The following is a 25,551-nucleotide window of genomic DNA, read 5'->3' on the forward strand; positions in this document are numbered from 1 at the left end:
GGATTTAAGACTTTTTAAGACCCCGCAGATACCCTGAATATTAAAAGTATACATTTCCATAATATTAAGAGAATAAAGCAGCAATATTGAGGGAAAAAGTCACAATATTAGAAGTAAAAACATGAAACATTGTGAGAAAAAAATACAGAATATTATGAGAATAATGCTCCGAGATTATGAGGAAAACAATCGCAACGTTAAGACAATACGCGATACGACAACAAGCGTCAGCAGATATCGCGTACGGTGTCTTTAAAGTGAGTCCGCTGTCAAACGTACCGGATGTTAATCAGCTCCCAGGTTGAAGAACTTCTTCTTCTTCTTTTCCTTGGAGCTCGTCTGTTATGGATGCTCGGTGATGTGCAGAGGTTTCTCTCAGCAGGAGGCCGACGCTCCCTTTTATCAGGACGGAGACAAACGGACGTCCCCCCCCCCCCCCAAACTTGGCAGTGGCATGATCCACGTCCACCGGACACAGAAATAATCCACACAATCCTCGTGTGATAGCACGTCGTCACGTGTCGACAGCGACAAACAGGCGATGATCCGCAAAGAACTATTTTTACATTTTGACTTCTGTGCCGTTGACGAATGTCACCAGCTCCCTTTAAATCACTGTTTATCCTTATTATCAATCACACCTTGATTTATTGATGAGTTTTTAATATTTGACACGGTGAAGTGTACTCAAGCTAGTTCTTAATTATGATCGTCGTCCACAGTGATAATGATTTAGTGATGGAAAAGTGTCTTTACATATAACAACATAATTATGTCAACATCGTGACCTTCATGTTCTCCATCCCAGCACCGACTGTTCACCTCTGAGAGAACCTTCGTCTGGATTAACTGGATTGACTGGATTAAAGTCAAGACAAATGTCTGCACAGAGTCCGTATATTTTTGGAACGTCCTGAGAAAATTAAAGACTTCTTCATACACGATGACGGAGTATGACATGGAATAATATATATTTTTTTAATCTATCACTACGTCATCTTTTATGTTTTTTATACTTTTACTTTATTATAATATTACACACTAGATTCTGATATTCCCATCTTCTTTTTATAGCTGTCCATGTCATCTTTAACATTTTAGTTTGTATTTTTATTTACATCTCCACTTTTTGACCCAAACAAGAATAAGCTAGCCGGACAATAAGCTAACAACACGTTTTAAAAAGTCAGTTGTGGTTAGCTAGCAAGAATTTGTGTTTTTATTTTATTTGTATTTTTATTCAAACAAGAACAAGTTAGCTGGACAATGAGCTAAGAGCATGTTAGAAAGTAGGTTAATGTGGTTAGCTAACAAGAATTTGTCATTTATATTCAAACGAGAACAAGCTAGCTTGACAATAAGCTAACATTGATTTGTTAAAGTAGTTAATGTGGCTTGCTAGCAATAATTTCTACTTTTTACCCAAACAAGTACAAGCTAGCTGTACAATAAGCTAACAGTGACTTGTAAAAGTAGGTTTATGTGGCTAGCTAGCAAGAATTTCTACTTTTTATTCAAACAAAAACATGCTAGCTGTACAATAAGCCAACAGTGAGTTAGCCAGTAGGTAATTGTGGCTAGCCATTCGTTTGTTTAGATTTTTTCTTCTTAAACATTTTTGGGAAACAATAATAAAAAGAGCCTGAATTCTGAGATTAAAGTTACATTCTGACCTTTAATTTGGTTTCCAAAGACTTTCTCACATGTGGCCCTAATCATCTTCCTTAGTTTTCTAATAAAGAGGGAATAGAGCTGCATTTTCCTCCCAGGCTAATCGCTGATTTAACAGCTTCTTAAAGTCATTTGAAGGTAACAGCTGGCAACAGCTGACGAGGACTTACAGTGTGGACGCGTCTCCAACGCGGCAGCAAATGTGGACGTTTGACCGCGAGGAGGCTGCGGGATGAAGAGGTCACACAGGGTCACGGAACAAGAAAGAGCAAATCCTCATCAGCTGGTTCCGCTGGGAAAGAGGCTGATGGGTCAACGCCGGTGGAAAAATAGATCTGAGGACGGTCGGTGCATCAGGATTAGAGGCTCATCTGCAGAGACGTGGACCTGCTTCAGGGCAAATTTAAAAAAGACAAAACAAACACTTTTTTTTTTTTTTTAAGTCACTCCAGTTCCGATGTTAATGGAACGCAGCATTAAGGTTTATTTACAGACAGAGGGAAAAGTGATTTACCTCCACATTCTCGTCTTATTTGCGGCCGATGATCAAAAACATTCCCGTTCCGTTAAAGTCTTTCACTTAAATCAACCGTCAGCCGACTGACACACACGACACCCGTTTCTCTGTCAAAGTTCTGCTGCGGCGTAAAAGCTGCACAATAAGGTCAATCGGGAATTAAGATTTCTTCTTGATTCAGCAGCACATCCACGTCTGTTCTCCCTCATATTAATGTCAGGTATTTTTGAAAAATGCAGGTTTTGCTTCATGTAAAACCACATACACAGCCTGTCGAGCACACATAAAACCAATAAAATACAGTAAATGTCTCTCGATGTACATTAATCTACGGGTATTTCTGTCTCCTTTGACCCCGGACATCGGAGACACCGGTGTTTCGAGCGCGAAGGACTTTCAGTCTTTTCCAAACCGACCGACAACAACAGTCATGGAGCTCGAGATCAAAGGGCTTAAGATGTGTTTCCCTGAAGTTTTGATATAATAATTGCTCCAAAATAAATAACAAGTGCCATTATAAAACAGAGCTGCAGTGATGAACAAAGTGGACCAGAGACACCCGAGGACCGTCCGTCTCACTTCTCCTTCTTGTACTTCCTCATGTGCGCTGCTATGGAGTTGCTGATCTCCACGTTCCGTTTGTTCTGTCCAAAATACTCCACAAAGTCTCCGTCTGGACCCACGAGGTACATGATGATGGTGTGGTCAACCTGCAGTCAACGAGAGGACGAAATTCACACAGTTTCTCCTCTGGAGGGGACCAAATCCATGACGTAAAATGATTTTTAAAAAAAATTTTTTTTTAAATGTGGTGAAAGCAGCAACGGAGCCACTTTTATAACTCACAATGTAGTCGTTGTCTTCATCCTTTGGTCCCTGACTGTAATAAACTCTGTAGGCTCTGGAGACCTGCTCCACCGCCGCTGTTGTTCCCGTCAGGCCAATCAGCTTCGGAGAAAACTCTGAAAAGAACGTTATCATCAGGTTTCGGGTGACTTTATTTCAAACCCATAGATGGATTTGTTTCGGAGGAAGGTATTAGGAGTGGAGCGGCTCAGTATGGCACGCAACGTTTCGCATTTCCATTAGGAGAAATAACAAAATAACCAGCCCCAAAAACAATAGTACGCTCGTCTAGCTCCACCCTGACTGTACCATTGTAATCAAGGGAAGGGTGCCAAAGAATGGAACAGTCAGAGCTGGTTATTTTGGGCCCGTTCCTAAAGAAAACACACATAAAAACAGGGACCGTACCAAACCGGACCGTGCCACTACGAACCGTGCCACTCCACCCCGCCCACCAAACAAAGGTACTGTACACGGACTAAACGCAAACTGTACAACAATGCGATTGAAATGGCTTAAAACAGCACAACACATGAACAAATAAGTCAGTCATCCAAAAAATAAGACAAGGTAAAACATAAATTAATAAGACTTATTCTAAAGAGTAACAGGAGCAGGAATGAACCTGTTTCTATCACACAGAGTCTTAGACCTCAGGACTTTAAGGCTCACAGAGTGGTCCTGTTGCACATATATGTTAGTTATGGAGGTCTACTTACATACGTTAACTTGTTTTTATGCTCAAAAACCTCCTAGTTGCTGTAAACGAGCCGATAGAAATCTCTCCTCACTGAAGCTCTCGTCAGACTGAAATCTCACCCCCAGAAGACAGAACTGTGTTGTGATTGGCCAATACCTGGAAGTGACACACCAGCTCTCAGAGGTGCAGCTCCCCCCTCTGGAACAGTGGATGTACTGCAACTCGTTATCAAAACATTGTTTTAACTATGTTTAAAAATGGCTTTGTCACGACTCCACGCCACAGTCACTTTTACGACAGAAGACACTGTCGCTCGTGAAACACCATCACAAAGGACGTTATTCTTCTTCTGCGGTTCAATGTACGCAACCGGATTTTCCCGGATTTTCCCGGAGCAGGAGGATCTGCAGTTCAGGATAAATGCCGTTTACGTAACCAGACCAGGTTTTTATTTTTCCAGAGATCTCGCGAGATCGAGATTACAATAAAACATAGCGTTCTCAGCAGTGGCTGAACTGTTTGTTTAGAACCTTCAGGGCTTCTTAAACGAGGTAATGGGTGCAGATACGCACCAAAAAAAACATTAGCGTTAATTGGTACTTCCGTTCTATGGGAGCTTTAAATCTCTGGTGGAAATTCACTGACAAAAGAGGATGATGGGAGTCATCTGGGTCTAGACCAGTCTATATTATTACATAGGAAACTGTAGGTTCAAAGAAGCACTGAAGATGTATTCATTCATTAACAAGGACAATTGTGGATTAATCGGTCGTTCAAAACGTAAAACAATAACTCGAGAAAGTGCAATCCCAGTGTTTCCCAGTGTTCTAATGCTACAAAAACCCAACGGTATTGATTTGAATATAACTACACACTTGTCTGATGTTAAACCCTCCTCCACGTTACACACTGTGCCTTTAATATGAGCTTCTACTACGCTATGAGGTTAGATTCTCTTTATTTGAACACACACACCTTTCACTATGTAAACACTCAGACTAAAGTTCAAGCAGAAAACTCCTGTTATTATAATAACTACACAGATACAGTATATATATATATATATATAAAAACAGGTGTGAGGTTACGTTGTTTTCGTACCTTTGACGTAAGCGGCCATGGCCTCTGGTGTGTCTCTGACGGGGTCGATGGTGATGAGGAGAGGCGTCAGGTTCGGAAGAGACTTTATCGCATCTGTCAGACAAACACAGACGTGACGTTTGAGACTGCGAGTGTGTTAAAAAGTCGTCGTTTGACAACAACAACAACAACAACAAAAAGAAGATGATCCATTTTTACCGATTTCATCCACGACTTCGATCATCTTCTCTATTTCGTCCGGGCAGATGTCGGGACAGTGCGTGAAGCCGAAGTAGAGGAGGACCCACTGACCCAGGAAGTCCTCGCTCTTCGCCGGTTTGTTGTTGTGATCGACGAGCGAGAACGGACCTCCGAGCGCCGGCCGACCGATCGACTTGTTCCTCTCTTTCTCCAGCACTGCGGCATCAAGGAGAATCACAGTTTCTTTCTCTCTCTCGTTAACAGTCATCATGACTTAAATGAGTCAGTTTGAGTTTGTAAAAAAAAAATTCTTACTTTCTTCCTTTTCTTTTTTGAAATACTTCATCGCTGCCAACGCAACACCTCCGATAGCAAAGGTTATCGCTAAAGATTTCCACGTCACAGGCTTCACAGAGGTGACAAACACACACAGAGGGATATTTTTAGGGTTTAATCATAGTCATTTTATCTTAAATCTACAGAAAAGAATTATCAAGAGAACAAATCAAACATTTACTGAGCAACTTATGTGCAAAACTCAGGGTGTCCACTAGGGCTGTAACGATACACAAACTCACGATTCGATTTGTATCACGATTTTTGACCCACGATTCGATACATTCCATGATTTTTTTTAATTTTTTTTTAAAACCTTTTATTTAAACATTTACTTATAAAGCAAATTAATGTAACATTTAATAACAAATATTTTGGAACAGATTTTAACATAAATAAATAAATAACCAAAGATTTCTCTCTTTTCTGTAACAAAATAATAAGTAAATGATCAATCAGACTGGGATTTGTCCCCAAAGCATGCTGGGAAGTGTAGTTCTTCATTAGAAGTGCTTGTTTTGATAAACAGCAAAGGTAAGACAACATTTCTGCTTGTACTTCTTGAAAGTCAGTTGTTGTTTTGCTCTTATTTTGGGGCTGGATCCGTCAATCTTGTTCGTAGAGTGATAAAAATCTGTGAATTATCCGCGGTTTACAAAATCACGCTGACGCTCCGGTGCCGCTTTTCAACGTGTGCAGTATAACGGGTTTTTTCCGCCCCTGCGGGTTTGATCCATCGGTGTTTTAACTGTGTTTGGTGAACATGAGAATGGTTTATATGAGCTTTTAGCTGAGTTTCTGACCTTTCTGTGGACATGGTTTAATGACGCTTTTGTCCCTGCGTCTCATCTTTCACTCGTCACCCAACGGTGCGTAGTGCGTACCGTTACAGCCTCTGAACCAGCCCAGAGACAACGCAGCGGCTACCAGAATAAATTTTTTTTTAAGAACAAGCAGAACAGATTGACTGCATTTTCGCGGTGACATGACACAAATATTTAAGACCCATGCAATCTGAATTTAAGACAATTTAATACTTTTTCAGGCCTTATTTTTTTAGGGAAATGGATTTACGACTTTTCAAGACTTTTTAAGGACCCACGGCCACCCTGACAACTGCAACACCATAGTTAAGTGGCTCACATATTAAACATTAACAATATATAACATTATGACATTGAATTTGATTGAATAATTAAGCTTTTAATTTTGCAAGGCCCCGTCTTTAAGTGTACACTCTTCCTTCAGTTGATGAGAAACTGACGCAAACCGCTCACTCTCCCTACACCAAACCCCATAGAGAAAATCACTGATTTAACATCACAGCACACAGGAGTTGTTGATCCACTGCTGCCTCCATCACTAAGTTCTAATGTCTTATTTTGTCTCTTCAATGTTTGAAATCCTCTGTTCAGATTCACATCAGTGACACAAAGTGACCACACGAGGCAGCAGTGGCAGCAGCTCCTGTGTCCCTCCTCACTGATTTTCTCTATGAGGTTTGGTGTGGGAGAGTGACTGTTTTACGTTTTTTCAGTTTCCTGTTTCCTGAAAAGTCTGTCCAACTTAGCCCGACATAGATTTTAGTTGGTGACACACACAAACATGTCTCACAATATTAATATAATAGTAATAATAGTAATAATAAAGTAATAATATAATAGGGGCCGAAACCCTCGACTCTGTCTTTAACTGACTTTTTTGTAAAACTCTGGTCACTGACCCCGGACTTCTTGGGCTCACCCCCTGATGGCGGTGGTGGAAGCGTGGAGGAAAAAGCTCTGCGTGTTGGTCTGCAGGTGTGCCACTGACTCACGTTTACCTGTCAATGATTAAACACAGGAAGAAAAGAGATCGGGTTACATTTAAGGACTCACGTCCACATTTATTAAGGCTGTGCCATTTCAGTAACAAGGCTTGAAGCCAAACTCCATCGAACAAGGTAGTTTCACGGAGAGAAACTGGAGATCTCTGATTCTGAATTATTAAACACATTAAAAAGCGGCTGTAAATGATCCATTACATTTTTCTGCCATGAAATTTGAGTGCAGCTAGACTAATGCTTTGTGAAACTGTCATTTATTTTAATGGACTTTGGTATGAAATGACAGCCACTGCACAGCACATTAACCAGCTTTGTCCTGTCAGACAGCGGTGTTCAGTTAATCGTCGGCCGATAACCTTAGACGAACTGTTCCTTTTAACAATTTCAACAGTTCCCCCTGAGAAGCTTATTTTAACGCCTGGCTGCTAATGCGTACGTTTAATTGCCAAATTGTTCGCTTTAGGATATCAGTGAGTTTTAAAGGTGCATTATGTAACAAATCTAAAGCAACTGGCCATAAAATCCTCCTAATATGTCACAGAGACTCAGGAATAATGTTCATATAACAAACTGAACTCACCAACAACAACAGTAGAGCCAAAATATTTGCATTCAAAAAAATATTTTGCAGACTGCAAATCATGTTTATGTTTTGAAATCATGTTTTGGCATGTGGCGCCACCTACAGCCGCCTATCAATCATTGCAGTCAGTTGAGTCTCAGCTGCCGAGCAGCCACGGGTTGCCAGTTATGTCAGAAAATGAAACCTAAAAGACCTCGGTATTTTGAATTTGAATGTAGTAACCGTTTTTGGCCACATTCTTACATATGGCACCTTTAACCCGTCAAGGAGCAGTGGTTTGAATGGCTTATAGCCGATATATACCTATACCTTATATACCTAATACCTAATACCTAAATATAAGCAGGTTTGTCGTCGTATTTTATTTTAAAACCCATTGGTAATGTCCCGCAACTAATACATATGGCAAGTTTAGTTTAGTTTATTGGTTTTTGTTAACAGGGACCATGTATAGAACAGGTTCTATACCAGGGTTAGCTAAACAGCTAATTTGCACCTGTGATCCCTGTGCAGGATGTTCAGAGCACAATAAAACATACTAGACATTACAGACAATTATCAAAAAACAGATAACAGCTCAGCAACATTACAGTTAAAAACATACAAAATACATTTGGTGTTATAAGTGATCCGAATGGAGTTTGGTGTTAAAAGTTGCCACAGAATATTAGCATGCACTGCAGGGTTTTTTAATTATTTTAGTAGCTGAAAGACTAGCCGAATTGTTTCTTCTAATAAACCCAACAGTCCTGTTTAAGTACTTTAACTTAAAGGTCGTGGATAGCGCCTTGCTACTAACGCGTACGCTAAATTGTCAGTAATCAGAATGGGGTTTGGTGGCTAGCTTTAACCTGCCGTGTAGCAGTAGTTCTAAGTTGTTGTTAGCCGAACTGTTTCTACTAAATAATTCAACAGATCCGTTGTCGCGTGAAAGCTAAAACTTCGTAGCTAACGAAGCCTACGCTAAATGTGCAATTATGCGAATGGGCTTAGGTGTAAAGTGATATCTATACTATACAGGCTAGCTTTGACCTGCCCGGCAACAGCACCCGAGTTACTCGCGGATAAATTAGACGAACATTATCCTCTAAAGTACTCAACCAATTGATTATCGAATTAAAGACTAAATGTCGTGGCTAAACACGTCGCCACTAAAGCTTACGCCAAGTTGTCACATTTCTCAATGAGGTTTGGTGTTTGGTGAATGACAGCGGTGGCTAACTTTTAGCTTTGACCTACCAGGCAGCAGTGGGCTTCTCTCCGCGGTGACAACAGCGCGTTCTTCGGTCGGGTTTCCCATCGCACTGCGGTGTGTGTGAATCTGGCGCTGCATTTGTGTACGTTTTTAACATAAGTGTGAAACAGTCTGTGACACAACACACCGCACTGAGCCATGTTTGAACCTGCTGCACTTTCACTCGCACAAGGAAGGAAGCCGGTGTCCCGTTAACGAATCGCGAAAAGTGACAGGAAGTACGTCACACACACTCGCTCTGCTGTTCTCAGGTCAGTGATTCAGAGTCGTAGTAGATTATTACAAATGTTAAAGTCTGATCCCAAATCAGAGTGAGGAAGGACGTCTTCTTCTACGATCCTCCCAAGTCATACTACGCTCTGCTGCCCCATAAAGGCTAAAATGAGAAGTGGCGACCATGAAGACCCATAATACTTTTTAAAATAAATAATAATAAAGATACATTTATTGTCTTTTCACAAACAAATGAGACGCATGGTTACATTTTTCACCCCATAATGGTTTCTATATCTCGTAGTTTCCTATATATTTATAGTTTTGACCAAATTATTCAAATATTTTGGTTAAAAAAAAAGAAAAACATCCCATGATTTCTTTAATTATTTATTATTTGTAAACTTCAGAGAAATACACAATGATAACGTTTCATTGCACCATATAATGTTTGTATGTGATGATACAACAACAAAAACACTTTTATTTAAGCAGCAAAGTTTGGTCCACAGAGGATTTCAGTCATAAATTGGTCCCTGACGGCGTCTAAATGGCTGTTTTACAGTGCGACGGCCACGCGGACCTCAGCTCTTTGTTGACGTGGTAATAAAGCCACGTGATGAAGGGGAACGCGGTGATGGCCACGGCCGTGAAGACTCGCACTTTTCCCACTTCACTTCTGACAGAGGAGAGAGGAACCACATGTGTCATTAGACATTATTTTTAATTGTTTTGGGGGGTTTTTTTAATGGCAAAAACTTAATCCAGAAAAACAGAAGACACTTATTTTAAAGGTAAACGTGCTGTCGGTTCAGGAATGTATGTATTGATTTATCGATGTATTTACCTTCCAGAGTGTCGACACAGCAGAAGCCACACGGACGTCAACAACAGACCAAAGAATTCTCTATGAGGTGGAAAAAAATATGGATTTAAATCATTTTTAAAATGCGATTTAATTAAGTCACTGAGACTCACACAATTGAATATATATTTAGAAATAGAACAAAATGAAATAGTCAGAAATGTGTTTTAATTATTTTTTTATTTTTAAATGAGAAAAAGGGGGGCACTTATTTTATATATAAACAGAAAAGAAGAACATTTTTTGTTAATTCAGGAAAAAAATGTGTTTTATAGAAAGTGAGCTGTGGTGTTGTTGTTTTTTTACCTGCCCTCCTCCTCATGGAGGATCTGCGTGATCTGCTCTTTGTGGATTCTCCAACCCAACATGACCACGACGCCGCTGCAGATCATGACGTGGAGATCGGCCACGCGTCGCCACACTAACCATTCTGCAGAGAAATCACTGCACGTCATTAAAATGATTAAAGACACTTTATGCACAGAAAGCACCAACAATGGAATCAGACCAGAAAAAATGAACATGTGTTATTTGGTTGTTGTTGTTTTGGGTTTTTTTTTTTACAAATAAAGTCTCATTCATTCAGGAAAACAGAATTATATATATTAATAATATCTAATAAAATCTTGTTAATTCAGAATTTTTTTTTTTTAAATAGAATAATAATAAAAAAATTATAATAATCACATAAAAATAAAATGTAATATTTAAAAAATATACTTGAATAACACGTCAATATGAAAATATACATTTTAAAATAAACGTAAAAGATTTGTTTTATCTTATCTGTTCTCTGAGCTGCACAGACACGATACAGCCACTAGATGGCGCTTGCAGCACAGGGAAACTGCACTTTAACCCCGAGCTTGTTATGAAACTAGAGAATAGTGCAAACTGACAAAAAAATGAACATGAACATTTTTATCGATTTGTCGTTTATTTTGTGAGTGATTTACTATTGAATTTTCTAGCTCAGGTAAAAACGTAAAAACTAACCCTAACCCAAGTAAAGTTCAGGTGAGTTTGTACCTGAAGCACGAGGTTTCCAGCTGATCAAAGCACAGAGGAGTGAAGGAACTCCATAACCCACCTGATGAAAACACAGAAAAACACAGAAAACACATAAAAACACAAACACATCGCAGTAAATATCAAGTGAAACTAGTTTATACACAAAGTTGTTGTCGCCCAAGCCAGTGGCTCTTATTTTGAAGGCCACGGTGAACGGAAGTGATAGGTAAGAGATTCATTGAAACGAGACTTGTTGCTTTTTCACACACACACACACAATCACGTCACTTCCTTTCACCCTGGCCTTCAAAATAAGAGTTGAACAGCTTGAACAGCTGGGCGATAAAACACGGCTATTTAAAAAAAAAAAACTAATATTACAAAGAGTCTGAGCGACTGAGTGTTGTGAACTTACCATCCACATACCCGCGTCTGGATCATTGATCTGAGGCCGAAAACACACAGCGATGTCAGGTTATCGATCATAATTGATCAAGGATCAAACAGTTAAAAACAAACCGCTAGCTCAGGACTCAGTAGCTAACTCGGGAGCTAACTCACCTGTACGTACGTGGCGAGGGCGAAGAATATCGACATTAAAACGTTACACAATCGCCAAATCGCGAAAAGCCAAGTCGGACTTTGACGAACTTCTCCCATGTTTTCCTGCCTGAGCTGTCGTGTCCCCGCCCGGGCCTGCGGCACGTGAAGATACAGCGAAGCAGGCGCACATCCCGCGCGCGTGCCCGTTTTCCCAAAACACTGAGGGTTTGCTTGATTTCTATCGCGGCGCCGCCAGGAAACAGGAAACTATGGATTTTGGTGTGGGAGAGTGAGTGATTAGCAAACTTGTATTTGATAAAAAATCGATGTCGGCTGAATTCTACAATATCTTATGTTATGTATAAAATGTAACACCTTTATTCCAACAGGAAACTGAAGTTTGTAAACCACTCACTCTCCCACACCAAAGTCCATAGAGAAAATCATTGATTTTAGCTCACGGGGGACACAGGAGCTGCTGGTCTACTGCTGCCTCGTGTGGTCACTTTGTGTCACTGAGGTCAATCCGAACCAAAGATTTCAAACACTGAAGTGACAAAATAACATATGAACTCTATGGGGTTTGGTGTGAGGGATTTTAAAGGTGCCATATGTAAGAATGTGGCCAAAAACGGTTACTACATTCAAATTCAAAACACCAAGGTCTTTTAGGTTTCGTTTCCTGACGTAACTGGCAACCCGTGGTTGCTCGGCAGCTGAGACTCTACTGACTGCAATGATTGGTAGACGGCGGTAGGTGGCGCCACATAACGCCAAAACATGATTGCAAAACATAAACATGATTTGCAGTCTGCAAAATATATTTTTTTAATGCAAATATTTTGTCTGGTTGTTGTTGTTGGTGAGTTCAGTTTGTTATATGAACATTATTCCTGAGTCTCTGTGACATATTAGGAGGATTTTATGTCCAGTTGCTTTAGATTTATTACATAATGCACCTTTAAGGTAAAATAAAATCATGTTACTGGGAAAAAAAAAAAGTCTGAACGTTGAACCGTGAGCTTTGCTCGTTCACTAAACTTTACTTTTACCAGGTTTAAACTGGATCCTTTGGATCATTAAGTCTGTCCTATAGACGCCGGTGTGACACAATCCAGAGTAAACAACTATTTCATGTGAGGATAACAGGTCGGAGGGCGGTGTCATGATATAAAAGTGTTCTGATGTTCAGACCTTCAGTCACAGAGCTTTCACAGCAGGTAAATAACCTCGTTATTCTCATGTAGTTATTATAGATATTATAAATATAATAATTATAACAATATTGTCTCGCTGTCTGCAGGTCTGACAACATGCGGTTTCCAGTCGTCGTCGTCTTCCTCGTGGCCATCGCCGCGGTGCTAACCGGTACGTTTGTGACTTTATTATGAAAAAAGTCATTTTAGTCAAATTTATTTAAATATACAGACTAGATGAATGTGAAAAAGCTTCCTCTATTAGCTTCCATATTTGATTTTCCACATCTGAATATATTATTAATTTATTTTTAATAATAATGATTTTAATAATCATTTTGTTGGTCTTCCGTAGAGACATCAATAAAATCCAAGACTGACGTCCGTTTGTTTATTTAGTTCATCATTTATTACCAAATTAGACTTTCCATGTCAAAACATATTTATTTATTGCAGTATTATTGCAGTTTTTCTTTCATAATTTATTTAATTATTTTTAATTAATTAATTTTGGCAGTGTTGGTCTTCCGTAGAGATATCAATAAAATCCAAGACTGACGTGCAGATACTCAGATAGCGTGCGGTGTTTTGCAATAAAGCTCCAGTACGTAACAGAATGTGTTTGCTGCGTCCTTTATCGGTCAGTTTTATATTAATATATTTTAACAACAACAGAAATTAAAAATGCTGAATAAATAAAAGTGAAAATAGCTTCTTTTTTTTTAAATCACTTTAGTTTGTTTAGTTCATAATTTATTAATTCATTTATTGAATTATTTTTAGTTAATGAATTTTGACAGTGTTGGTCTTCCGTAGGGCCATACAATTAAAATCAATACATTTCCAGCAGATTCCCTGACAGCGTGTGGTGTTTTGTCCTCGTACGTCGACATGACTTAAAGCTGCAGTACGTAACTTTTGTCGCTTGTTGCTATCAGACCTGACTGAGGGAGCGTTTGTGTGTATGCAGCAGCAGAGCAGTGGCGGGCGGAGACTAGAACTGCTGAAGCTTGTTTTACATGTTGTTGTTGTTGTTGTTGACTGTGTGTCAGGGGGCGTGGTCATAAAGACCATGGTGTTCCAGGTGGAGACGGACAGAAGCTACGTGGAGATGGTTCCTCTGAAGCCTCTGAACCTCAGAGCCTTCACTCTGTGCATGAGAGTCTCCACTGAGCTCAAAGGAGAGCGTGAGGTCATTCTGTTCGCCTACCGCACAGGAAACTTTGACGAGCTCAACGTGTGGAGGGAGCTGGACGGAAGGTACTCGCAATACTACTACTACTACTGACAGTTCTCACACTACTACTACTGACACTACTAAAACTACTGACACTACTACTACTACTACTATTACTACGGACAATACTACTACTACTGACAATACAATACTACTACTACTACTGATAATACTAACACTACTACTACTACTACTGACAATACTTATACTATTACTACTGACAATACTACTACTACTGACAATACTACTACTACAGACAATACTACTACTACTGACAATACTTATACTACTACTACTGACAATACTAATACTGATAAAATGACTACTATTACTGACAAAATTACTACTACTACTAACAATACTACTACTACAACTGACAATACTACTACTACTACTGACAATACTAATACTATTACTACTGACAATACTACTACTCAAGACAATACTACTACTGACAATACTAATACTATTATTGACAATACTAACACTACTACTACTACTGACAATACTACTATTACTACTACTACTACTGACACAATTACTACTACTACAGACAAAATTATTACCACTACTGACAAAATCACTACTACCACTACTACTGACAATACTAATACTACTACTGACACTACTACTAGTACTACTGACAATATTACTACTACTGACAATATTACTACTACTACTGACAATATTACTACTACTACTGACAATACTACTATTACTACTGACAATATTACTACTACAACTGACAATACTACTACTACAAAATCATGACTATTACTGACACTACTACTACTGACAATACTAATACTATTACTACTACAACTGACAATACTACTACTACTACAAAATTACGACTATTTCTGACACTACTAATACTATTACTACTACTACTGACAATACTACTACGACTACTGCCAACACTACTTAAAATACTCCTGTACACCACGACTACAGATACATCAGAACTGACAATGCCTATACTTACATTACTACTAGTCCTACGACTTCTACCAATAATACTGCAAAAATACTACAACACTCACACTCAACTACTAGTACAACCATTACTACTTTGAGACACAATACTGTGAACGAGTACAAGTACACAGTTGTAGTGTACCATGATGACCTGACTCTGTGTGTGTGTGTGTGACCTTCAGATTGTCCTTCTACCTGAGCGGAGAAGGCGTTTTCTTCGACGTGCCTCAGCTCGGGGCTCTGGAGACTCACCTGTGCATCACCTGGGACTCCAGCTCCGGCGCGGCCTCCGTCTTCATGGACGGCAGGAAAAGCGTGACCAAGATCTACAAGAAAGGTCACAGCATCCGCTCTGGGGGCAAAGTCATCGTGGGGCAGGACCCGGACTCGTACATGGGCGATTTTGACGCCAATCAGAGTTTCCTCGGCGAGATCTCCGACGTAAACATGTGGGACTCCGTGCTGCCGGCGACCACCATCCAGGACATGTGCTCAGGGAAGAGGGCGCCCAGGGGCAACGTTTTCGACTGGGAAACTGTAGAACTCAAGGTTAAAGGAGAGGTCAACGTCATTCCACGTGAGCTGTAGACATTTGACATTTGAACTGTGATGTTCGAGTCTCTGAGGTTTTGTGAGCTTTCACAGCTTTGACGTTATCTTCAGTTTGGGAGAGTAGAAAAAAACAAACTCTGAACTGTCCCTTTAAGAAAGGATATCACTGTAATTCTCTTCAATAAAAACTGTTTTATGGTGACGATGACTGTGATGTTTGTCGTGGAATATGCACAGTATATATATGACACATACACTGTATCCAGGGAATTCACTCATTTCCAATTATGGAGAGTCAACTCAGTCAAAATTGATAAATAAAAACATAAATAAATAAATAAAAACTGAAATGAATAATGCAACCCTGAAATAAATATAGCTATGAAATAAATAAATAAAAACTGAAATAAATTAATAAATAGATAAAAACATAAATAAATAAACATACCCCTGAAACAAATAAATATAGCTATGAAATAAAAAAAACATAAAAAAAAAACATAAATAAATAAATATACCCCTAAAAGAAATAAATATAACTATTACATAACTAAATACATAAAATATACATAAATCTGACTTTTTTTTGGTATTTATTTATGGAATGAAACATATTTATGTTCTTGTCTGTGTGCGTTTATTACCTTTAACAGAGACACATGATGATGATGATGAACTCATGTTGACGGTGCAGTTCCATGACTTTATTCTCAGAATATATACAGTAAGTAAAGTGTAGTGGGCCAAAGGCTACTGTAAAATAACTTTTATATTTACAAACATACAGTATATCTAAATAGAATAATAATAATAATAATAAAAAGTGAACTGCTTGCTACACTGTCAGATTAACACAACCTTTATCTGACATATTTGTAGAGCTCTTCTTTTTCTCTGTTTTTTTACAAAACATCACATGATTTTTTGAGAGATTGTCAGATAAAAAAAGAGCAGGGAGTTTTTGTTTTTTTAAGTAAAGTCATCGTACTGCGTCGGCGTGCGACGACTACAGAGTTCTCTGGAAGACGAAGGGCGGCGAACCCACGCTGCTCGGGCTGCGCAGGTTGGAGTCGTAGGAGCTCGGAGTCATTCCCACGATGCCGTCGCCCTGCAGCGTCTCACCAGACAGGAAGTCGTCTTCGTCCTCTTTGACGCTCTGACGGACACAGAGAGGGACAACAGACCACGGTCAGAGATCACCGTCTTATCCAATCAGGAGGCAGGACTGCAGCTCCTCTTTGTGGAGGTTTAACGATTTAAAAGGAAGTGATGTAAGATCAGCTGAGTGTATGAAGAGAATAAAGTCCGGGTCTGTAAAATATAGTGTTTTTTATTTGATAGGAATAATAAATAAAATGTAAAAAATTAGTGCTGGGCTCGCTAACCCGATAGCGACGGTTAACGGCGTCAACGATAACACGACGCGTTTCCATGACGACTGACTGGAAAAAGATGCGCGTGACGACATGTTTACGTGACTCCCGATTGTTAAAATAAGTCTCTAAAGTAACGCTAAACTTTAAAAACAGAGGCACACGTACGCAGTACACGGGTACACACCGCTCCAGTTTGACTGTAGGCGCGCTAACGGCGCTAAAGGAGCTAACGGAGCTAACTGGTAAACGGTGCCTGGACTCCGTTGTCGCGGCACGTAAACATGACGTCACGCGCACCGTGCGTTAACGTGCGCTTAACTAGTGTCCAGCACACGCACAAAAAAGTATTTTATTATACAACTACTAAAAACTTATATATAATATAATAATATAAATAAATCATCATTTGGTTTAAAATTCCCAAACCAGGCACACATCTTTTTAACAGGAAGTCGTCGTACTTCCGACGTGCGCAGAACAAATCGGGACAGGAAGTGGACACGAAAATGTGAATAATTATTAGTGACGGGTTCAACTGTGTGTGTCACACAGTCGTCACGTGTCCCCTCACCTGTGCGTCGGTCTTCGCAGGAGCCACGCCCATGTCTGCAAGCTCCTCCCACACCTGGTAGAGCGGCTCCACCAGCTGACCAGACCTGGGTATTCACACACAAACACACACACAGGTCACCACACTGCAAAAACAGTTATTTTAGTTAGTAAGTTTTTTGGACTAAAAAGAAAAATAGATTAGAGAGAGATTAAAAAGAGATTACAGCTCACAAGCTTTAATTACCAGCATGAAACCAAAAACTGTGGTCTATATGGAACACTAGATTAATGAAGTAAAAGTTATCTCACTTTAAGTGTCTTTAGTAAACCTCGCCACACAAACACAGCTACTTCTATGATCAGTCATATACAGAGAACTGTAGTCGTGTTTGCTACGCTGTGTGTATGAGCGACAATAACAGCGATGTTTGAGTGAGTGAACCTCTTGAGAAGGTAAGGGTCAAAGGGGAAGAAGCTGTCCAGAGGGTTGGTGTTGGTGGTCACACAGTCTCCTCCCGCAGAGCTGCGCACCACAGACAGCATTTGGCGGTTGTTCCTCTCTATGATGGTGTAGCAGAAAACCACCTGATACTTCCTGCAACACAAGAACCAGGAGGTGGACATCATTTATCAAAGTCCTTCATCATCATTATGTAATGAAGTATTCAAAGACATATACAGGACTTTAATATGGAGATGATCCCTTTTGCGCATATGAAACATGAATGTTGGTTGAAGCTCGTGTGATGGGAGGAGCTCAGGACAAAAACGATCATATTTAAACGTCCCGCAAGTTCAGCTAAACAATCGACACCGACGGCATGAGTGAGTTCACCTGGTGACGGCTGCAAACGTGCTGGTGACTGCAGGCAGGCAGACTTTGAGAGGGTTCAGCTGACACATGACCACACGCTCCAGGTTCAGACTCTGCAGGTACTCCAGACCTGACACACACACACACACACACACAATTATTGAATACTGCCAACAAAACTGCCTGCTTACTGCACCTTTAACAGAGCATAGTTTGTCTGCTACGTAGCATTAGCATCACATCATTATGACATCATCACACAGACATAGTACATGCTACATTATGATGTCATAGTACAGAAAACTCAGTATAATGACGTTGAGGTCAATTTAAGTTTAAACTAAACCAAACCTGAACCACTTATTTCAGGTGTATTGTTTTAAAAAGGTGATTTTAATCGTCTGAGTTAGAACTCAGTAATTGTTGCCTACAGATGATATCAGTAAGGACTCTCTTTTAATGTTAAAGGCGCCATATGTAAGAATGTGGCCAAAAACGGTTACTACATTCAAATTCAAAACACCGAGGTCTTTTAGGTTTCGTTTTCTGACGTAACTGGCAACGCGTGGTTGCTCGGCAGCTGAGACTCTACTGACTGCAATGATTGGTAGACGGCGGTAGGTGGCGCCACATGCCAAAACATGATTTCAAAACATAAACATGATTTGCAGTCTGCAAAAAAAAAAATTTTATGCAAATATTTAGTCTGTACTGTTGTTGTTGGTGAGTTCAGTTTGTTATATGAACATTATTCCTGAGTCTCTGTGACATATTAGGAGGATTTTATGGCCAGTTGCTTTAGATTTATTACATAATGCACCTTTAAGTATTATTATATACTGAGAAAAGTATAAACAAATATAAAACTTCCAGTAAAATACATTAGGACCATCAGTTTTTCCCATAAATGAAGTTCGGAGCCATTCATAAAGACCTGTAATTCGTTATTAATCACAAATCAAATCACTGCTGCAGAGAGAGAACAGGACTCTTTGACAGCGTCTCGTACCTTTCTTCATGTTGCTCTCCAGCATGCCTCTGTGTCTGAAGATGAGCGTGTAAAACGCAGCCTGACAGGCAGAGTAAAAGGGTCCGTGCAGGCTGATGTCACAGAACGCCTGTTTGCCGCTGCCGTCCTGGCCGTCGATGTAGCGATGGATCCAGGCGAGCAGCAGGTCCAGACACGCTCGCACGGTGCTGGTGAGGAAGTGACACAACCGTGTGACAATCAGTGGGCACCTTAGGAGGAAGAAAGGAGTAAGAAGGAAACTACGCGTGAACTTACAGCACGGGGACGAACTTGGCTCGGGCCAGAAAGCTCCCCAGGTATCCAGCTGCAGCCTGACGCAGGACAGCAGGCTGGGACGGGCTCTGCAGGATCTTCCACAGGTGATCCAGGAAGGCTTCTGTCAGGGCCTGGAAACACAGACACGACGACAAGGAAGTACAACCATGTGAGAGGATGAGCGTCATCAATTACTATATTAGGGCGCTTTCACACCAACAGCAGTTGGTGCGCACCAAACGATCCATTGGAACCAAAAACACTAGTTCGTTTCGTTTTCGTTGGTGTGTGAAAGCATCAATCGCACTCGGGTCCGCACCAAAGCTCAATGCTAAATGCTACGTGCTAATGTGGTGATGACAGCACTGACCGTTCTGAAGCTGCAGAGGTAAAAGAGGATGTACTGCACGTGAGCGGACGCGTGCGTCGGCAGGATGAGTTTGTCAAACACGCTCAGCAAATCCCTGTACAGATCCTTAGTCCTGTCCACGTGAAGAGAGCCTGAGACGGACAACACACACACGTGGTGAGCGACACACTGACGACACACTGACAGTCAACTAAGAGCATTTTAAAGTGGATATAAACTCATTTACCGTTGTGGTGACAGACATCTTTGATGTAAGCCATCATCACAGCCATCAGAGTGTCCAGCCTCTCTGCCACAGGATGGGCCATGGCGGTCGAGCTGGAAGGTTGAGCTGCAGCCACATCTTCATCCTGACACAGAGAGAGAGAGGGAAAGGCCATCAGGGTTCATTTTTAACGATCATATAAGTCAAAGTCAGTCTTTGTCATTTTCTTCACGTCGTCCTTTGCTCCCTCTTGATTTAACGTGCGCGGAATCTCACGTCAAAAACAACGGGGAGAGACAGAAAGACAGTGGACAGCGTCCACATAACCTGCCCGTAATGACTTAATTAACATTTTAAACTCCAGCTAACAAGATGCATTCAAAGACCCTGGTAAATGGCATCACTTTTTTTTTTTGCAGGATTTACAGCATGTTGAGCTTAGAGTACCAAAACCCATCCTGCAAACACACGTGAAGTCTGAATGCTTGGTTCTGCTGCCACCTTGTGGCAGTAGATGCAAAATGAATAGAAAATATAGTCAAGACATTGACAAGATTAGAAATAATGATTTTTATTCAAAATAATAATTTTGCCCTTTCGTCGGAGAACCATCAAAACTGTTTTCAGCTGTGCTAACATCATCGCACAAGGGTTTTCTAATCATCCAATAGTCTTCTAACACCATTAGCAAACACAATGTACCATTAGAACACTGGAAATGGGCCTCTATACACCTATGTACATATTCCATTAAAAACTAGACATTTGCAGCTAGAATAGTCGTTTACCACATTAACAATGTATAGAGTGTATTTATGATTCATTTGATGTTATATTCATTGAAAAAAAGTGTTTTTCCTTCAAAAATAAGGACATTTCTAGGTGACCCCAAACTTTTGAACGGTAGTGTATATTTCGAATAGTGCTCCTCAATCTTCCTCATTCAGCTCTCAGCCAACTTCTTGCCATTGGGGCGGAGTTAACCTCAGAAAAGAGGGGGTTTATTTGCCCTTAAAATACAATTTGCTGCTGTCTCAGGTGTGAATGGTATTTGTTTGTTTGTTTGTTTGTTACCATGTCAAAGAGGCCCTCCTCACTCTGCTCCTCTGCTCTGAGTCTCTGCTCTGCGTTCTCCTCGGCCTCATCGATGTCTGACCGGGATGCACTCACCTGAAACACACACACACACACACACAGAGTCATCATGGTAGCTGAACAGAACTTCACAGACTAGTTTTTTGCCGATATTAAACGCGAAGTTAATGAGCGGCTGAAACAAACTCACGTCCAGCTTGAGCATCTTTTCGATGATCACCTCCAGCACGTCTCGTCGAACCGACGGTATGTACACGGTCATCCTGAGGAGGTTGTGGACGTAACACTCCTGTACACACAGACACACACGTTCACACAGGGAAATACTGTGTTTACAACAATGCAACAATATTTCTTGTAAAACAGTATATTTGACTCTGAGCCTCTCACCAGGGTTCTGGAGGACTTTGTTATGAACGGGAACTTCTCCTGTACTATGGGCATCAGAAAGCGACTCGTGCTGGAAGAAGAAGGAAAAAGAATTGAATATATATATATATATATATATATATATATATATATGTACACACACATATAGGACAAAAGTGTGAGAATCGTATATGAGTGGACTCACGCTGGAACATATCTGGTGATGAGCTGTAACGCCTGGTGACACTGATCAAAGTTTCGAGGCAGGTCTTTAAAAATAGAACAAAACAAAAACGGTGCAGTGTAAATTCATATACATATATATATATTTAACATTATGGGATGTCACATGCCGGAACATGGAACACCTGTAACTCATATACACATTTTTCCCACGGTCACATTCAAGGACGAACTTTAAAAGGTTAATTTGTGTACTTTTCCTGTAGTAAATGTATATATATACTCAGTGTCAAATATACAAAACCTCATATAAACACACAGAATATAAACAGTATTAGAACTGATTCAGTTACACTGTAAACTTGTGTGTGTGTGTGTGTGTGTGTGTGTGTGTGTGTGTCGCCTGTAAAAACGAAGTCACCGCAGTTTCACGCAGCCGTGCAGCGAGGACTCTTTTTCTCTAGTGGAAAACCAACCTAAACCGTGCCGAGCTGAGGCGAGCTGGGACCGTCGTGGAAGAGGGGTCAAATGAAACAATCCTGTCGGTGTACACTGAATATACTGTGACCTGGACGACTGAATACTGAATACACTGAAAACTGTCAAAAAAAACCTGTGCACACACACACACACATTGTATTATAAAAGAGGAACTCACTTTCATCTTCATCATCTGAATCAGAGATATCCACTCCTCCTTCACAGATGCTCACTCTCTCTGAAACGACAAAGAAAACTCACTTTATGAGGCTGGAACAAAGGCTGTGATCAACAGTTTTATATATAATATATATACATATTCACTACTAAATAAATCTGCAACTATGTTAATAAGAAAATGAGCAGTTTTTTATAATTAAAACATGTTCTCTGAGAGTATTTTCTGGTTTCTTTGCTCCAAATAACAAAGAAATCATGTTTGTGAACACAACTAACAGTTATTTTCATAATATGTGTCGATTAATCGAGTCATTGTTTTTGTCCATGAACTATCGAACGGAAAATATTCACATTTAAAGAAGCTGAAAAATCTCTATAAGACCTATTTATTGAAAATAGTTGACGATTGATTTAGTAATCTAAAGTACTATGATATGAATTAACCCACAGGTACGAACGGTACAACAGTGACGGAATACACACACACACACACAAACATGAAAACGCACAATGATGACAATGTGGGAAAAGTCAACAGAAACACAAACGCTGAGGCTCTAACTTCAGAAATCCGTCGATGACGGATAAGATTATCTAAAGATATTAATCTGAGAGACGTACTGGGAGTGAAATGGGAGACCACCATCTTGAGGCAAGCGCACAGGTACACTGTCTGCGCTGAGACCAGGTTACTGAGGAAGGTCATGTACTCCTCCACCACAGCCTGGCTGCGGCCCACCCATGGAAGTCTCTACACACACACACACACATACACAGACACAAGGAAATATAAGATATATGCAGAAATAAAGCTGCACACAGGTCGTTCCTTATAACTCAGGAAATGTTTTCTTTACCATACAATGTTAATACACATCTACTCTTTATGATCTGCATTACATGATCTTACATAAAAATCTAATATAACATAATATCAATATATTGCCAAGCGACACAGTACAACATACAGCTCTACAAATAAAGTTTTATTGAATTGGAGCTAGCATAGTCTAATTGCTTCAGCTCTAAACGTGGTGCACAAAAGTCTTATGACGGACACTCACCAGGACGGTGTAGATGAGCTGCTCGTGGTCTTTGGTGAGCTGAGTCACACAACCACGAAACTCCTGCAGCCAGCTGATGATCTGAGCGTCCTGAGAGAGAGAGAGGGAGAGAGACTGTCAGTACTTACTGTCCTTACATGCTTAAACCCACATTATAACCCTACAACTGCGTAATGCGTTATCCAATAGCGTAACCACGGAGACCCATCATAGTTCTCCGTTGTAGTGTCGGATATAAACTGCAATTTCCCACCCGATCAGTAGGGTAAGCAACGTTATTGTGCTTCTGGCTACAGTGAGCGATGGTGTCCGAGAGAGAACGACTGTTGTTGTTGTTGCAGCTGAATAACATTGAAACACAGATACAGACTGAGGAGACGTGTCCAGAGGTGGTACGTACGTACACTAAATGTACCGAGACTGATGGCAGGCGAATTTAACAGTCTTATTGGACCGACGAGGGACACTTCCCACTTCAGGTACTTCCAAAATGTGGGCTGGCAAATTTGATGAACTTCTACGCCGTGTGCTACCGCATAATAATCGTCAGGGCACCCAACACATGCCCGTTGATGCCGCCCAGAGACCGGCCGAGGACCAATCGCAGCCCTTGCCGTCTCCGTTGTCCCTTGACGGAGTGACGGACACTTAGAAAATATTTCACGCAGTCGGAGACGACGCAGAGGCTCTGCGTAACTGACGTAGATCACTTTACGCAGGAGTATAAATTGGGCTTTACAGTTACATCACAGTGCTTACTAATAACATGCATTTAAGATGCAAAATAAACCTATCGAAAAGATATCTTACATGGAGCTAGCTAGACCAGGGAAGGAAACGCAAGCACGCACACACAGGTTTTGTTGTACCTTTATCTCAGGATCAGCCAGCTGATGCTTCAGCAGTTCATAATCACTTATGTCTCCCTTCAAATGAGAAGAAACAGTGATGAGGGCATGGTAAAAAACACCACACAACACAACACAACACACAACACAACACACAATAGTGTTCATCCTTTTACACACATCATAGTGTAGAGTCCTGACTCCCCGCGAGGATGAAGCGGTAGATCGTGGATGGATGGATAATATAAAAACTTCCCTCTAAGTAGGCGAGGAGGGAAGTTTGAAAGTGTGGTTACCACTTATGAGTTTATATGCACTTTAAAAATTAAACGGTAGAGCTGCAACTAACAATTATTTTTTGTAATCAATTAATCTGTTGATTATTTTCTCGATGAATCGATAAATCGTTTGGTCCATAAAATGTCCGTTGATCAGTGTTATTCTCGAATGGCTTGTTTTGGTCACAAACCAAAAAGATTCAGTTTTAATGATTTATTTGTTATGTGGAGCAAAGAAACCAAGAACATATTCACATTTAAGAAGCTAAAACAATCAGAAATCTTGTTTTAATAATGAAAAATGCTTCAAACAGATTATCAAAATAGTTGACGGTTAATTTGGTAATCGATTCATCGATTAATCGTTTCAGCTCTATTAAAAGGCAAACACCGAACCAGCAGATCGAGAAGTAAACATACATTTTATAACGACCGTGTTTTTGTCAAATGCCGGCAACACAAAAATATCGACTATGAGTGTAAACATGTAAAAAAACAGACTGACAACACTCACCCGTTTGTATTTATTCAGGGTTTCTGCGACACTTCCTCCAAACCTGACCGTCTTCAGAGCAGGACTGTTCAGAAAGTCCACGCCGTCCACCTCCATACTGAGCGAATTTAGCGTTCTTATGCTAAGCTAACATTAGCTGCCCTTTACGCTAAAAGACACGATAGAGGAACAAACTACGAGCTCGTTTCATTGTATTTGTGTACGAACGTGACCGTTAAATGTTGACGATGGTAAAAAAAAGACTTGATTTGAACACTGTTTTTCTCTTTTTTAGTAGTGAACCGCACACGCGCACGTATTAACGGATGTAAATACCACTGTCTACTGTG

The 25,551-nt window shown here is 40.3% G+C and overlaps 4 protein-coding genes across 4 annotated transcripts; 1 reads left to right on the forward strand and 3 right to left on the reverse strand.

The window, feature by feature from the left end:
• Positions 1-2,541: 2,541 nt before the first annotated feature.
• sco1 (synthesis of cytochrome C oxidase 1) lies at positions 2,542-9,166 on the reverse strand. Its single transcript, XM_083896225.1, has 7 exons — positions 8,999-9,166; positions 7,075-7,173; positions 5,331-5,421; positions 5,034-5,231; positions 4,836-4,928; positions 3,035-3,150; positions 2,542-2,898 (listed from the first exon to the last, which is right to left on the reverse strand). The coding sequence occupies exons 1-7, from the start codon at positions 9,152-9,154 to the stop codon at positions 2,764-2,766; spliced, it is 888 nt and encodes a 295-aa protein (XP_083752351.1). The 5' UTR covers positions 9,155-9,166; the 3' UTR covers positions 2,542-2,763.
• Positions 9,167-9,773: 607 nt separating this feature from the next.
• Positions 9,774-11,763, reverse strand: tmem220 (transmembrane protein 220; the record flags this gene model as incomplete). Its single annotated transcript, XM_083896484.1, has 6 exons — positions 9,774-9,906; positions 10,075-10,134; positions 10,399-10,522; positions 11,122-11,182; positions 11,519-11,548; positions 11,665-11,763. The coding sequence occupies 6 exons, from the start codon at positions 11,761-11,763 to the stop codon at positions 9,774-9,776; spliced, it is 507 nt and encodes a 168-aa protein (XP_083752610.1).
• Positions 11,764-12,959: 1,196 nt separating this feature from the next.
• LOC310933064 (C-reactive protein-like) lies at positions 12,960-15,645 on the forward strand (the record flags this gene model as incomplete). Its single annotated transcript, XM_083896486.1, has 3 exons — positions 12,960-13,014; positions 13,895-14,102; positions 15,240-15,645. The coding sequence occupies 3 exons, from the start codon at positions 12,960-12,962 to the stop codon at positions 15,643-15,645; spliced, it is 669 nt and encodes a 222-aa protein (XP_083752612.1).
• Positions 15,646-16,567: 922 nt separating this feature from the next.
• On the reverse strand, positions 16,568-25,511 carry rrn3 (RRN3 homolog, RNA polymerase I transcription factor). The gene is made up of 17 exons (XM_083896359.1): positions 25,223-25,511; positions 24,452-24,508; positions 23,583-23,672; positions 23,140-23,269; positions 22,517-22,576; positions 21,881-21,944; positions 21,697-21,766; positions 21,497-21,595; positions 21,286-21,381; positions 20,233-20,356; positions 20,007-20,137; positions 19,637-19,767; positions 19,361-19,548; positions 18,373-18,481; positions 17,980-18,132; positions 17,557-17,641; positions 16,568-16,765 (listed from the first exon to the last, which is right to left on the reverse strand). The coding sequence occupies exons 1-17, from the start codon at positions 25,316-25,318 to the stop codon at positions 16,616-16,618; spliced, it is 1,833 nt and encodes a 610-aa protein (XP_083752485.1). The 5' UTR covers positions 25,319-25,511; the 3' UTR covers positions 16,568-16,615.
• Between the last annotated feature and the right edge of the window lie 40 nt (positions 25,512-25,551).

The sequence above is a fragment of the Microchirus variegatus genome, assembly GCF_963457635.1.
Source record: "Microchirus variegatus genome assembly, chromosome: 10".
In the NCBI taxonomy this organism is placed as follows: Eukaryota; Metazoa; Chordata; class Actinopteri; order Pleuronectiformes; family Soleidae; genus Microchirus; species Microchirus variegatus.

Bases quoted from the DNA above. Each gene is read 5' to 3' on its own strand.
- sco1 (XM_083896225.1), bottom strand. From the start codon at position 9,154: ATGGCTCAGTGCGGTGTGTTGTGTCACAGACTGTTTCACACTTATGTT. The intron at 7,174-8,998 runs GTAGGTCAAAGC...AATCATTGACAG, and splicing joins GAGAAGCCCACTGCTGCCTG to GTAAACGTGAGTCAGTGGCA. The intron at 5,232-5,330 runs GTAAGAATTTTT...TTGATGCCGCAG, and splicing joins CAAAAAAGAAAAGGAAGAAA to TGCTGGAGAAAGAGAGGAAC.
- rrn3 (XM_083896359.1), bottom strand. From the start codon at position 25,318: ATGGAGGTGGACGGCGTGGACTTTCTGAACAGTCCTGCTCTGAAGACG. The intron at 21,596-21,696 runs GTGAGAGGCTCA...CTGTGTGTACAG, and splicing joins CAAAGTCCTCCAGAACCCTG to GAGTGTTACGTCCACAACCT. The intron at 17,642-17,979 runs GTTCACTCACTC...GTGAATACCCAG, and splicing joins GACCCTTACCTTCTCAAGAG to GTCTGGTCAGCTGGTGGAGC.